Below are 15,163 nucleotides of genomic sequence, written 5' to 3'. Positions count from 1 at the left end.
ATTAACTTAAGGGGGCTGAATAATTTTGCACGCCCAATTTTTCAGTTTTTGATTTGTTAAAAAAGTTTGAAATATCCAATAAATGTCGTTCCACTTCATGATTGTGTCCCACTTGTTGTTGATTCTTCACAAAAAAATACAGTTTTATATCTTTATGTTTGAAGCCTGAAATGTGGCAAAAGGTCGCAAAGTTCAAGGGGGGCGAATACTTTCGCAAGGCACTGTAAGTCAGTTAAGAACACATTCTTGTTTACAATGACGGCCTCCACCGGCCAAACCCGTACGACGCTGGGCCAATTGTGCGCCTCCCTATGGGACTCCCGATCACGGCCGGTTGTGATACAGCCTGGATTTGAACCAGGGTGTCTATAGTGCCTTAGACCGCTGCACCACTCTTAACGTTTCATTTAATTTTCCCAACTGTAATTCACTGTTATTGCAGGAGGAAAACAGACAGAGGCTGATGCAGTCTCATAGGGTAATGACAGACTGTGGCCTTATTGGGCCACACCATTTATCCCACACCATAGCCCACACCATTTAGCCCATGTCAATCCCAAATGACTCACTGAAGTACAGAACTACCAATGAGACACAGATGAGATGATGAGAAACAGTTGAAAGTCCACAAGTACTTTTACAGAGCTTTATTTCAGATTTACTAGGCTGTTCAATAGCTACAGTCTTTTACTTTTTCATTACAGCCGTCTATTATCCAAAGCAAAGAGTGACCAAAAATAAAAACAGGCAAAAACAAAAGCCACATGGTTTCATGTGTCATTAAATATATTCATTTGTGATCAACATAATATATTAGTATGCATTACAGGACATTACACAGACTTTTGCAATGGACAAAGCTAAACAACATTTACAAGCCCAAGTATGAACACAAGCAACATTCAGATACATTTTTTGTAGCAGATATCTGGTCATGACTGAGTACCATTCTCCAAATGTGTGGAAAACTGGTCTAACTTTACACACTGACAGCTTTGATATGTGAAGAACCAGAGATGGATGCACTGGCACAAGAACATTTGAAATGGATTGCAATAAAAATTTCCATCCAAATCTGTTTTTTTTTAAGTGTGTGTGTATGTGTGTGTGTATGTGTGTGAGCAGGTGTGCATCTGCTTGCATTTATGTGTGTTTATGCATTTCCCAAATATGTTTGGGACTGTTTATTACAGGTTGTAGATAAGCCTCTCTCTGCTGAAATACACTCCTGGGTATGCATAACTTGTAAACAAGAGAAATCTGCCTCTTTCTCATTCATTTGTCTACCCATTTATTAAGCCTATGGTATTTAAAACTCTGGTTAATAACACATGGACATACATCTAGTAAATGTGTAACAAAAATAGTAACAAACTATACAGCTATATAACATTTAAACAGCCGGTCACCCCTTTTGAGTACCAAGTAACGTCTTGAAAATGGAATGTCTGCAAGGTTTGAAGTGAGAATCAGATGCTGACACAGTGTGTTGATCACACAGCTTGACTCCTGTGATATTTCATCACCCCACAGGTTTTCTTTTACAACATAATGCCTGTATCTTTATACAGCATATACATACTGTACATACTGTCATCCACAATTTGGTTAGCTTAGCTAAGCTTAGCTAAGTAGTCAGCATGCATCTATTATTTTAACAAAACATAGGTTCATTTTGATAGGTCTTATCAAACTACATGAGGTGATTCACTGTTGAAGACATCAGAATGCCCCCCCCCCCCCCCCCCCCCCCATGATCAGTCCTTTACCAGCAGAAACAGGTCAATGCTCAGTGGGATGTTCAAGCAGTACTTTGTATTTTAACAAACGTGAGCAGGATAGCAAACCAAATGCATCAATCAATGACACAGAGTCAGTGGACATTAGGTTCCAGGACCAAAGGCCAAAGGCAGCACATAAACAGTGAAATGTGTGATCTCAGGTTGAACAATCATGAATGGACATACATTAGTTCTTTAATGATGTTTCTAAAACCATACAGTATGTTAGTTTGTATCCTGCAAGGTGCCATTAAACACTGAACATATCTTATATGTTCTGAATACTGTTGAATACTAAATTACTAAACATTAAGTGCACGGTCAACTCATCTATTTTAGTTCTTCTAGTTGAGAACGGAGTGCTGTCTAAATACAAAAATATTGTATAATTATATCATGCCTACTGGTACTTTTATTTTGCTGAGGTCACAACCACACTGTCAGGATGGCAAGGAAATGTATCATTTAACAGACTCTTTCCCAATGCTAGTATCTGAGGAGCAACTTCTTCATGGTACTTTCATTTTGATTACATAGTTAGCAGTAATAATGAGGTAACAACCACATGAGGAGCTCTTAAAGAAGAAAGGTAACTGGCAATAGCTGGCTTGTTTTTGTTTCTGTTTTTTTTTTCTCCCATTTTTACAAGTATATTCCGAAACCACAGTAAAACCTAGTTTAAATGATCAATTTAACGTGTTAACACTCTTTGCAGTTTACACAGTTTATCTTGACAAGGCCTGGCAAGCAGGAGCCTCTCATTAAACATGAGAGATTCCCCTTAAGCCATGCCGTGCCACCTCAGCTTGCTAGAAAAAACTTTAAACAATATATATATATATATATATATATGTGTGTATATATATATATATATATATATGTGTATATATATGTATATATATATATATGTGTGTATATATATGTATATATATATTTTTTTTTTAAACACAGAAATGTGATACAGTAGATTTTTTTCTGATGTTCTGTAGACATGAACTGGAAATATAAAAATAACGGTATCATGAATAAAACAAAAAATAAGTAACTTATCTGAAATATTAGGTGCAAACTCTGCAATTCCACAATGAAACAAACCTTGAAGGACAAACAGAACAGCAATTTTAAAAATAGCTCCTTCACACGAACGTTTCTAAAACTAATATTCTCTTTTTTCTTCCACTCAAAGCAGCAGCACTCAGTCACTTCCTCTCTCTCTCTCTCTCTCTCTCTGTTCACTTCACCTCTCCTTCTTTCCTCTCTCCCTCTGGTGTTTCCTCTTTCTTTCTCCTCCTCCTGTGTTCCTCAGACTCGAGGTGAGCCCCCTCTCTTTCTCTCCTCTCTGGCTCCTCTTAACACTTGCCCCTCTTGTCGCGCTGTTGGAACTTCCTCAGTCTCCGGCCCCACAGGTCCTTCCAGGGGATGAGCAGGCTGCCCTTGTCCGCCACCACGCCAGTCTGCCCGGGGGAGTCGTCATCCGTGCCCAGCAGCAGGTACTTCCTGCCAAGCTTGATCTTGGGGCACTTGCAGGCCACGTCCTTGGCACGCACCCACAGGAGCTGGTCGCCGCGTCGGATGCGTTGTTCACCTTGCTTGTAGACGGAGATGATGTTCACGGTAAACTTCCACCACTCCCCTGCCTTGTCTCCTTTGAGGACGTGCACTTGGACAGCTGGATGACCAATGAGAAGAAGGAGTGAAGGGGGAATAAGACAATGTCACAATAAAGCAAGCAACTCTCGAGTATAAGAGATCCAGGTAAAAGTGAATGTACAGTAAAACATAGATCCTCCTAATAACACACAGGGTAACTAAGCAGGGAATCCATAGCTGCCTGTGGGTTTCTGTTCCTGGGGTCCAGACTGGCCTGGGGGTGAGCCCTCAGCTGTAAATGTCCTGTTTTACTATAGCTCCAATAACTGCTCCAATGTTTGAGTATGATTCAGGAATTGCTGACCCAGTGTGTGGATTGTTCCCCTGGTCCCTCCCCTCAGCCATGACCCCTGACCTCTCCTTGTTGTGTTGGCTAGCATGCTCCGTATTACAGCAACAGTTGCCATAGTGCTCCCCAGGATAAAGACAATGGGTGCCCGCTAGAGTACATTTGAATGAGCACCTCCCTGAGACTGGCTGTAATGTTTGACTGCTGTGGACGTATCCTTAGAAACGCTTTCCTTTCCTCAACTGAAAAGCCTGGAGAAAAAGAAGTGGCTGGTATACTGGGTTCAACTCAGAAAGTCCAACAGTGAAAGTGCAGCATTCAACCTTGACTAAAAAAATACCACATCTGTTTGAGGTAAAAGCTCTGAAGCAACGCCATTCCTGTGCTTTTGATAGAATGGCCTTTCAGCTGTTAAGCAGGACGCTGCACATCTTAAGAACCCTGGGCTAGAGCAACCTGGACGTGGTAGCCATTGATCCTTTCTCCCAAGAATTTGACCCCTTAGAGCAGACAGAAATACAGCCCCCCCTTACAGCAGCTCCCCTGCATGGATTTCTCTGTCACATAAATCTACCATTACTTCATCACTCTGATTGCAAAAACGCCTCAGTCATTGCAACAAGGGGGAAACAACTGAACTCACTGGGGTAGGAGATAATCTGTGCTTGAGGTGAAGTGGTTTAGTTGGGAATGTGCTATTAACGATTGGACTAAAGTAGGGGGAAAATGAACCAACCTGAATAGTTTCCACTCACAATTGTTCGAATTGACCCAATTTGGGAAACAGTGTGTGGATGGTGTGAAATGTTTCAAACACACTAATAAATACACACACACAAATGCATACATGCACACGCAGACACACAAGTGCACACATACACACAACGCACTTGTGTGTGGACTAATGTTATACAAATATAGGTGGCTGAAAATAGCACAGGAAGTATTTTTTTCTCCTTGTCTCTCTCTCTCTCTGAATGCCAACGCTCTCTATTGCGAGCCGCATTGATTGTCCCCCATAACAGCCTGGAACGTTCTAAGAGAACAGGAAGGGAGGCCCTGCTAGTGTGAGCAAATTGTACACAATTTCAGAAGAAAGGAGGCCTGTTGGGCTGAGTAGAGCACGCTCTCACAGTCCTGCCATTCATTAACAATGTGTCTCTGGGCTGGAGCCTACTCCTTCATCCAAACACATAAAGGGTGTGTGGGGTGGTGGAGTGGGCCACTATTTATCTTCCCAGCCACAGAGAGGCTTCCAGAAGAATCGGGATGTGTTCCGACCTCATGAGCTATCCGGGTTCTGCTCCCAGAGCCCCATCCAAGAGCAGCGTGAGAATCCAGCAGAGATAGCCCTCTTCTCTCTGGGTCGCTCTTACTGACCGACTGGCTAACGAGCTCCCCGGGTGAATGGACCAGACTCAGCTCTCTGCTGTCTGACACCAATGCAGAACCCTCTGTCACTCTATGGGCCGCTCAGGAAATTGGTAGTTCTCTAAGCAGATAGTAAAATACTGTTATACTGGACTGAGATTCCAGTCCAGGACGGGAGCAAAGTATGTAGCACTAATCATGGATGTTAGCTGGAAAGACCAAGCAGCTGAGTCCTCAAACCTCTGCACAATGCTTCAGTCCTGCTCCTCACCCAATGAAGTCCAAAGCGCCCATGGGGCTGGTGTTGAATTGAGCTCATGAATGGAGATCTAGGAAACTAAACTTCTGTTTTTCTGTTAGCAGACAATATGGTACATCAGTACTACTTGGACCATCTTAGCAGGGTAGCACAGAGGGAGAGGAAGAGGGAGGGAGAGGAAGAGGGAGAAAGAGAGGGGTTTAATAAACACAATGGCAGCCAAGCCTCCCGCTGGGTCCCCTCTCTGAGCAGTGTGCTGGGGCTTGACCCGCACACCGCCGACAAGGGGGCTCTAATCAAATTAGAGCGTGTTTAATTTCAATACTGAGGCCCCTGTCCCATCTGGTTATCAGCTGAGTGACTGATCTGGGCCCTGCTGCCCCCAGGGTGAGCTCACAGGGACCGCTGGGTGGCGGGGCTGTGTGACCCTTCCTTTCACCGCTGGCCCTGAACGTCTGCAAAAGCTCTTTGATTCATTGTCCTCCCCGCTGGAGGTGTGTCAGCGCCGAATATAACCCTTTGTGGCTGCCATCGCCGTAGCTACGGCCGCGATGGAAAACAAAAATGAATAAACACAACATATTTCTTTCTCTCCGGGTTGCAATCCGTCAGCGTCGGCCTAATTTACCACCTGTTTGCGCCCTGTGGAATGCTCCGAGCCGGCAGAGTGCACCACTGTGTTTAAACAGGGGGCCTCTTCCCGTGACCCCGGGAGGCCCGCAGCACCACTCACACAGGGGGGTCATGGCCCCAAAGAACAGAGACACTGTGAACCCCACAAAGGCCCAGGGACAGCCCTGAGAAATGAATTAGATTGAGGCAGAGGAAAAGCCCCCTGAGGATTTGTCTCTTCATAAAGCCCCAGCTCAGCCAAAGGAGAATCATCTGCACTCAGCTGTTTTGATGAACTCTTGAAAAACCAAGCTTCTGCTTTTCATGAATCAGTCTTGTGATTTATAGATTTGTCCGTTCTTTTCATGGATGACTAGCAAGATTAAATGAATGAAAATATGGATTCTGATGGCTGTTCAGTTTTCTGGTGAACTGAAACAAGGAGCTCACATTATTGTCTCTCTCTGTGTTGCACAATATTGATTGAGAAAAGAAGAACATTTGGCCATTTATGTATTGAAACTTTGTTAAAAGTCTCTGATGTGTCGCTCTGTTTGATTGATGAACTATGATTGATGATGAGGCTTTTTGGACATGTGACAGCTATGAAGGGGAACAGTGTGGCCAATGCAGCTGGATGTGTTTCATTAGAGAGAACACTGAACTAAGTATTAAAGGGATAGTTCGCCCAAATAAAAAACCCTGTAAGCAGTCTATGGACAAGGTATCACAGCAATCCATGCTTTGGTTTAGTTGACTTGAATGGGATTTGTGTCACAAATTGCTAAAACATTGTCATGTGAACAGGGAAGGTAGAAAACAGTGCCAGGGAAACTACATCAAAGCATGGACTGTGGTCATTCCTTGTCAATAGACTGCTTACAGGGTAAGGAAACCAATATGTCATTTTGTAATATGGGTGAACTATCCCCAAACCCTGATTATAGCAGATACGGTCTTGTATGAACAAATATATTCTATCAAGCAAAGGCTTAACAATTTGAACACCAATTTAATGGGTATAACTACAGAGGAATTGGTGACCAAAATATTCAATATGATATAGGCCTACTGTACAGTTAGGTCTCATACCAGAAGTCTAAGAGATCTTGCATTGTCTTTAATAAAGGAAACTTATGTGGGTATTTGGCTATACGGACTACGATCTGTTCTTAAATGCTGGCAGAGTGCTGGACGTGCCTCAGGGTTTGTGCTGCTGCTGCTGCGGTTGGGGAGATTTGTACGGTGGTTAGCAGACATGAATCTGCTGATAGGAGATCTGCACCATAATACTACTGTGATTAATGGAATGGAAAACCCTCCGAGGCGAGGGAATCACTCTCCATATGGAGATATGGAGGCTATACAGTGGGACAGCACAATGAAACACTATATAGGAGGCCAATGTTAGGATCCATGGACTGTCCCTAATAATACTACTGTCTCTCTTATTACCCCCCACCCTTCTCATTCTTTTTTGTCTGTTTTTAGATCTAGTGGTGCTGATTCAGAATATACAATATATAATATACAAGTCCAGCATCATCCATCATCAAACTCAAATGTCCTTTTAGCTTCAAGTTACAGAAGTTATTTCATTTGTGAAACCGTTCTAAAATAGCAAGCTATGTAAATACCTGTATTTGGCTTGAACTTACTGTAACTTACTGTAACACTGTGATATCTACAGTGCATGGCACATTTGATCAGAAGTATTTAAGATGCAGATGAACTCCTGTGGAGTCATTGATGACAGAGTATATTTGTCGTGTGATTTGGCTAATTTTTATTCATATGGGGCTTGCTGACAATTCCTAAGGGCCAACTCCGAGCCAAAGCCTCATGCTCCCAGGGTGCACCAGCCTTTCACCATGGAGCAATAAAACTGGACCCCACTGAGGCTGGCGGCTGAGAGCAGGGATTGCCCGAGACCATGGACACGGGCCAGGGTGAGCAGATCCACAGGGCTTAGAGGGAGGTGGAAGGGGAGAGGAAATGGTCCGTTAGCTGTAATTGAGAGGGACTGTGAGAGGACGCAGTGGGAGCTTGCTCTGCGGCCCTCTGAAGCTCAGAGCCCTCTCTTTATGAGGTACAACTCCCCTAAGACACACTCTCACACACACACACATCCGTCAAGGTGGGACAACAAATCCAAATCGTTCCAGCTAAACCCTGGCAGAGCGGAGCTTTGCAGCTCTCCAAACCAACAGGGGGGCTGGCTCGTCCCACAACCTCTCTCTGAGGACAGTTTCAGCTGGAGTGGAGGAACTGATATGAGCTCAAGATGTAGAGGTAAGAGTTGAATATTCCCTTTGTTTCTCTGCCCAGACACTGATGCCACTGATCTCTGTCTTTGGTGATAAAAGAAGAGGCCCTGCGGTGACGATGCCCCCAGCAAACACTCTTCTCTCTGTCCAGCTCCCCCCACCTCCAGTGAATCTCACATAGTAATGAGTGTATGTCAGTGCAGGGATGTTAGGATATGTGAGACATAGGTTTTGTGTGGCTAGCTTACAGATGATAGATAGTAATATGTATATGTTTTCCATGCTAACTAATCAAAGTGTAAGTAGACTGGATTTACTTACTTACAACAACACAGAGTTACAAATGGAATAAACAAACACAGTCAATAATACAGTAGAAAAAAAAGGAAAACAAAAAGTCTATATACAATGTGAGCAAATGAGGTAAGATAAGAGAGGTAAAGCAATAAATAGGCCATGGTGGTGAAGTAATTACAATATAACAATTAACCACTGGAATGGTAGATGAAGACACATCTGGATACATCTGTTAATGTGCTTTACACCGTCACAGTCGAAAGCTGTCTGGTTTTGTAACACAACCTTCAAGAAATATATATATTTTTTTTTAAATTCCATCATGTCTTATTTCCCAGAAAGCAGCACTCCTCAGTCTAATACTGGCTGGCCTGTCCATCAGCGGGGTCCCCTGGGCTCAGTTCCGAGACCATTTCCCTTTGATGCAATGACTGTGATTAATAAATACATCTGACCCTCGACCGCTGGCCGACGACTGGGCATATAATTCCTGCACAGAGGACTCACCATAGTCTTTCTTGCAGTACTTCTTCATGTTGATCTTCAGCTTGCCCTTGGATGCCTTGCAGTGAGAATCACAGTCTGTGGAAGCGAGTGAAAAAATGCGTGGATTAGGTTACAGCACAGCCAACATATCACAAACATCTAGATTTGAATTATTCTCTCTCTCCCATGGTTTATGGACTGACCTCAATTATGTTATCTAATAAAAGCCTTTCAGGTACATCCAAGGGTCTACACTCTACCCCCACTGTAAGGGATTGAAAGCTTACATCTATTGCCAGGCCATTTTAGTGTACTTATGGTATACTGTCTCATGTTATGCTGTTATGGTGTCCTTGTGGAGCTGGTGGAGGTTTAAGGCTTCCGCATGCTTCGGTTCGGCTGGCGCCTAGTAGGCGAACCGAACAAGTGTGCTCACATACTCCCTTGTAAGACCTTCGCTTGAAAAATTAGAAGAAAAAAAAAAGCGGCAATAGTACTGTTTGTCCATCTTGAGGCGCCATAGCCAGTATCCACTTCCTCAAAATAGTTTGCATAAATCTAAGATAACTCAAGAAATCTGTCATTCATTTTGACATTTTTGCAGAGAAGATCTGAGTCACACAATTTTACATCTAACTAAGATGTTTGGTTTAGTATTTCTCAAGTGAACAAAATGTGCATGAAAATTAGTCATCTATCATTTGATGAATCCCTATTGTTGACCAAAGACCGAAGAAGGGGCGTAGACTTCGGCTACCGAACTTGCAATAGCCTCGAGAAAAAATGTGGTGTGAACAAATAGGTGTGATCAAATAGCCGGAATAAAAACCTTGCCGAAGACCAAAACAAGCAAAAACATCACAAAATGTCATAATACACTGAGTGCACAAAAACTGATTGGAAGTGGATTTAACAGGGGACATCAATAAGGGATCATAGCTTTCACCTGGATTCACCTGGTCAGCCTATGGTTTTGTACACTATATACTAACAAACTGTTTGGAGCAGTTTAGGATGGGAAGCATGTGGGCGCCTTTACACATATCCTATTGTCAGCTCACTCCCACTCTCTTCCTCCAACCTCTCCACACAGAATCTCTAGCCTGTCAGAGTTCTGGCATCCATTGTGTCAGCACTCAGGGTTGGGAAGGTCACTCACAAAAGGAGGTCACTGAGGGAAATTAGCTAGTAGCCTAACAAAAATTAGCAGGGGCCTAAACAGTACCCAACCCACTTGAGGCAAGAAAGAGAATACTCTCACGTTGGCCGGGGCCAATCTCTCTGTGGCCTCTGAGAGGAGCCTGTTACAAACCAGTGGCCAGAAAGAGCTCATAGTTATGATGAATTGCTTTCGGGTCTGGTGCTCTCCCTTTGACACCAGGCTGTGTTGACCTGGGCTCGCAGGCGTGCCAAGAGGCTTTATCGATGTCCGCCGACCGTCGTGTTGTCAGGGTGCCAGGCACCTTTTGTAATGGGGGAGATGGGTCTGGGACGAGAGGCCAAACTGAAAATGGAAATGGTTTGTTCCCACTTTTCCACTGACTGACACAAATTGGAACCAGAACATCTCCTGGTTTTGCTCCCCCTACTAGTGTTATAAGCCCCATGCTCTTTTATGGGGGGGGGGGGGGCTGGTCGGCCAGGGGGAAAGGGGGAGCAGTTAGGAGAGAGGGGACCTTTCAGCTTGCCTGAATATGGACAAACTTCATTATTTCTTCCAGCCCTCTGTCCAGTCCTCCCCTTTCTTTCCCTTTATACTCTGTGTGAATGAGGTTGCCCGGGTAACAGCGGAGCGAGAAAAAAACGTACTCCCCCCAAAAAGGCGGATTGGGGCGGAGGCAGGGGGATGGGGAGAAAGTGCATGTATGTGGAGAAAACATTTCTAGTGAAACACCTGGCAGCTTTCGGGGTGGTGTAGAAATGAAAAAGTGAAGGGAAATCCCAAAGTAAAATAATTTGACGAGTCCATATCGACCACGCCTGATTTCCATTTAAATGTGGCTAGGGCGGGGGCCCATTTGTCTCCCCCTGTTCCCTGGAGGCCTTCATCGTACCTCCCTTTGATAGCTGGCATTGCCCATTAGCCCAGCAGCACAATCCCAGGACTGGCCATCACACCCACAGCTCTCATTAAGGCCCCGGCCCCCGCTGGGAGGACAAACGTCCCCTTTGTGTGGCCTCTCTAGCGGGGCCACCGCCATTCTCCAGGGTCCTTGGGGACCACACCACTCTTAATTTGGAGGGTGGTGTCTGTGTGGGGTTCCTGACAAGACTCCAAACCCCATTGCAGCTGGTCGCCAACATATGTAGCAGGTTGGCCATTAAGCTCAGTGAAATATGTGGAGCCACACTGTTAGTCCCATGTTAATTATCAAAAGTGACAGAACCTATATATTTTAGATGCATGGCAATTTAAAGGAATACTTCGGGATTTGGGCAATGAGGCTTTTTCTACTTCCCCAGAGTCAAATGATGTCTCTGTGTCCAGTAAGAAGGAAGTTAGAGGCAGTTTCGCGAGCCATTGCTAACTAGCATTAGAGCAATGACTGTCAGTCTATGGGAATCTGCTGGCATGCTAGTATCCACTTAAGTAGAAGTTGGACCAAAAACAATTTGGCTTAGGCAACAGGTTTTAGAGACCAATACTTTGCTCCAGGTCTCTCTTTTTCTCCTCACACGCATGCCAGGGGATCTACCCCACAAGCTTGGACTGAGCAGTGACTGAAAGTATGAGCTAAATGTTACAGTGGTATGTCACTTCAAATCAGTGTTGCACTATAGCACGCAGACTCAGAGCTGTGCATTTCAACAATAGGGTTGTAAATAAGGGAGCAAGGGAAGGGTTCTCTTCCCTCTCAGCGCAGCGAGAGATGATTGGAAAACAAATTGGTGCAAATGAGGCATGCAATCAGATTATGGGCTGGCGGCTGAGTGGGAATACATAATGGGAGGCTGGGGGGAGAGAGCTGACCAAAAACCTGGATTTAACATCTCCTGACACAGAGACATCCACTTAAATACTACAATTATGGAAGGTGACCATTAAAATACTACAATTATGAAGGTGACCATTAAAATACTACAATTATGAAGGTGACCATTAAAATACTACAATTATGAAGGTGACCATTAAAATACTACAATTATGAAGGTGGCCCTTAAAATACTGCAATAATGAAGGTGGCCCTTAAAATACTACAATTATGAAGGTGGCCCTTAAAATACTACAATTATGAAGGTGGCCCTTAAAATACTACAATTATGAAGGTGGCCTTGAACCCAAATAATATGTAGAAATATAAAAATATAAAAAATAGAAACTGTGGAATGATATGAATTGTGCTCGTCCTAAAATACAATACATTTGTTATGCTATGCTTTAATAATTGCCATACCCTGTGGATACCACATGGCTCAGCAGTGTCACAAACTCACCTAAGGGCTCTTCAGAGCTGGTATAGGTGGAGGTCGGCGATGCAACTGGAATCTCTGCAACAGAGAAACCACAGCACAAACATAATGACATTTCACATCACTACTCAGTTTGACAGCTTCATATGTGGAAAAAAGGAGCAAAGTTGTTAGAACGTCTCAGTTCAATTTCCTGCTCACCTTCCTTGGGGCTTAAATGAACCTCAGAGCATTGGTGATATACTCTCAGGTATGCCTTAATAGGTTGTCATGTTATTGATGATTAGGACACAGAGATTGTACTTGGAATACACATTAATAGCCAGTTTCCCATTTGAGTTTCACTCTCTTGTATTCGTGACATGCTGTATTGTAAGGTACAAAGAGCCAGGGCCCCTGGCCTTGTTAAAATTGAAGTTGTCAGGAAGTTTGATATTACAAAAATGTAATATTAATCTATTAAACCTAAAACATATTAGCTCGAAAATATACGAGAAACCAAATATTTTTAGCTCAATTTTCAAGACCCCCATTTCCTCCATCTTTTTTACACTACATTTGTTACTTTCCCAACGAAATGAAGGAAATCCTATTCCAGTGTGTTCACAGATTGATTTTATCGCTGTGGATCCGGGCCAAGCACACTGATTCCTTTTCCACAATGGCTTTGTTGAATTTCCAAATACAACTTTATCGGAAATGTCACCAATTCAAAGGTCTGAATAAATGGTGGCCAATTGTAAATGTCTATGTGTCCCAGCCATCCGAGGTATCTTATCTGGTCATGCCAGCTGTGTTGGCGGTGCTAGCCACCCATTAGCCCATCTTGGGTATGAGGTGTCGTTTATCGCCGAGACGCTGGAATCTGTGGGCTGCTGATACTGCCAATAAACATATCAGTCATCATTACCCTGGACTGGCTGGGTGGATTTGTAGGGAGATGGGCTGTTAACCGTGCTGCGACTCACAAGGCCATGTTAGCTTAGACATTATGCCCTGTTTACTTAAGCTCTGGTCTAACTGTAAAATATCCATCCAAAGAAATAAAGGAACAGGGGGAAATAACAAAATGAAATGAACTCAGGCCATGAATTCCTGCATAACAAGCATGGGGTTTTGGTGCGATAGAGTACTTGTCAGCGACTACTCCTATTGATGGGGCCAGTGTTGTTACTAGCTGGGCTATGGTTGGACTGACTTGTGTGGTCTGTCTGAGGACATTTCTCTTAGTACTGAGGCAAGTCATACTTATGCATGGGGCGATAGGAGAGCGGCTCTGCTGGTAGCCCTTGGCACAGCGGTTGCAGGTGATGCCGGTCACGCCGTCCTTGCAGGGACACTGGCCGGTGGTTTGGTTGCAGGTCTTGCCGGCTGCGCCAACTGGATGACAATCACACGCTGTCAGGAGGAAAGAGCAGGAGAAAACAGAGACGAGATGAGATGACATCAACAAAATGTAGATGAAATCTGTTAGGTCTTCACTAGTATTGGTTTAAAAACAATTAGGCGTAAGGCATCCTTTTCAATACACTCTGCCTCTCGTTCCTCCAATGTTGACTCTCTGAACTTCAAAGTAAGCTTTGAACAAGCTTAAAGTGACTCACAGGCCACCACAGATGGGGACTGGGACCTCAAACAAGTTACAATTACTCCCTTTTTCCTTAACGATTGTAGGCCTTGCCATCAGGCATGAGTATTGAGGAACAGTATATTACATTATCAAATAATATCACATTTAGAATTCACTGCACAGTTCCTCTGCCTGGTCTGTTAGCACTTTGAGACTGCACCAGTGTGTGTGTGTGTGTTTGTGTGTGTGTGTGTGTGTGTGTGTGAGAGCTGTGTGTGAGCCGTGTGTGAGCCGTGTGTGTGTGTGTGTGTGTGTGAGCCGTGTGTGACCAGTCTTTGTGTTTTCTCTGTGGAGCGTTGTGATCCACGGCGGGCAGAGCAGAGCCTGTGCTCCTCTCAGATTGAGTTCACAATCTAAAGCTTTTTGGCAAAGAGCTCCTCGCAAATATATCCTGAATAATGTTCCCCATTAATGAAAGAGTGGAACACACATCAAAGCCGTCTGTTTAAGTTGTTAGTCAGGAGGATCGCACGTTCAATGTGAGAATTTAGTTTTGTGCATGTGCTCTGCCAAACGTTTACCATAAAGCCTGTGTTTGAAGTGGAAGCCCAGCTCTCTCCATTAGAGTTGTATGTGTTTTATGTAGCTGAAGAGTCATTTGAAAATAGCTTTAAGCGGTCCAACAGAGGCTGGAGTTGGGTGTTATTAGCTGGGATTCAACGGGTTTCATCAATATTAGAAGTCACTTGTTAAATTAAAAAAACTCTTTCTATTCAATTTGCAGCATAAGTACATTTTGCCAAGTTTGTTTGACACATTTTATTGAGGTATAATAAAATCAGCATACAATAATCCTGTCCAAAAAAAACTAAAGAATGAATGAAAAGTCATGTTTCTAATCAAGTCCTCCATCTTTCCCAGACAGAATGTTATTGTGGTTCTTACGTCAGGAATACAATAAATATGCCCATTAATTTAGAGACAGGATTCTAAACTGTACGGTACATGGACTGAAACTGTAGTCTTACTCTTGCTTTCTGTTGATTTCATGGGCATTATCTTCTAAAGCATTTCCAAATTACTTTTTAATGCAGGGTGGAACCAAAAAAAATAAAAAACAAGGTCACTCTTGTCCCTCCCGATGGCATGTGGGTAACATCCATGTGTATT

General features: G+C 43.6%; 1 protein-coding gene across 2 annotated transcripts in view; it reads right to left on the bottom strand.

The window, feature by feature from the left end:
* Positions 1-632: 632 nt before the first annotated feature.
* LOC110486541 (netrin-1) overlaps positions 633-15,163 on the bottom strand; it is a 44,952-nt gene continuing 30,421 nt past the window's right edge. For both annotated transcript variants that reach the window (XM_021558229.2, XM_021558228.2), the window contains exons 4-7: positions 13,672-13,821; positions 12,448-12,501; positions 9,034-9,108; positions 633-3,450 (exon numbers count right to left, since the gene is read on the bottom strand). In XM_021558229.2, the coding sequence (XP_021413904.1) occupies positions 3,131-3,450; positions 9,034-9,108; positions 12,448-12,501; positions 13,672-13,821 (599 nt within the window). In that variant the 3' untranslated portion in view covers positions 633-3,130. The remainder of the gene's footprint in view (positions 3,451-9,033; positions 9,109-12,447; positions 12,502-13,671; positions 13,822-15,163) is intronic.

Source organism: Oncorhynchus mykiss, chromosome 13 (genome assembly GCF_013265735.2).
Source record: "Oncorhynchus mykiss isolate Arlee chromosome 13, USDA_OmykA_1.1, whole genome shotgun sequence".
NCBI classification, from domain to species: domain Eukaryota; kingdom Metazoa; phylum Chordata; class Actinopteri; order Salmoniformes; family Salmonidae; genus Oncorhynchus; species Oncorhynchus mykiss.
Note: the sequence above shows the minus strand (reverse complement) of the source record. Positions and strands in the feature narration are given on the sequence as shown.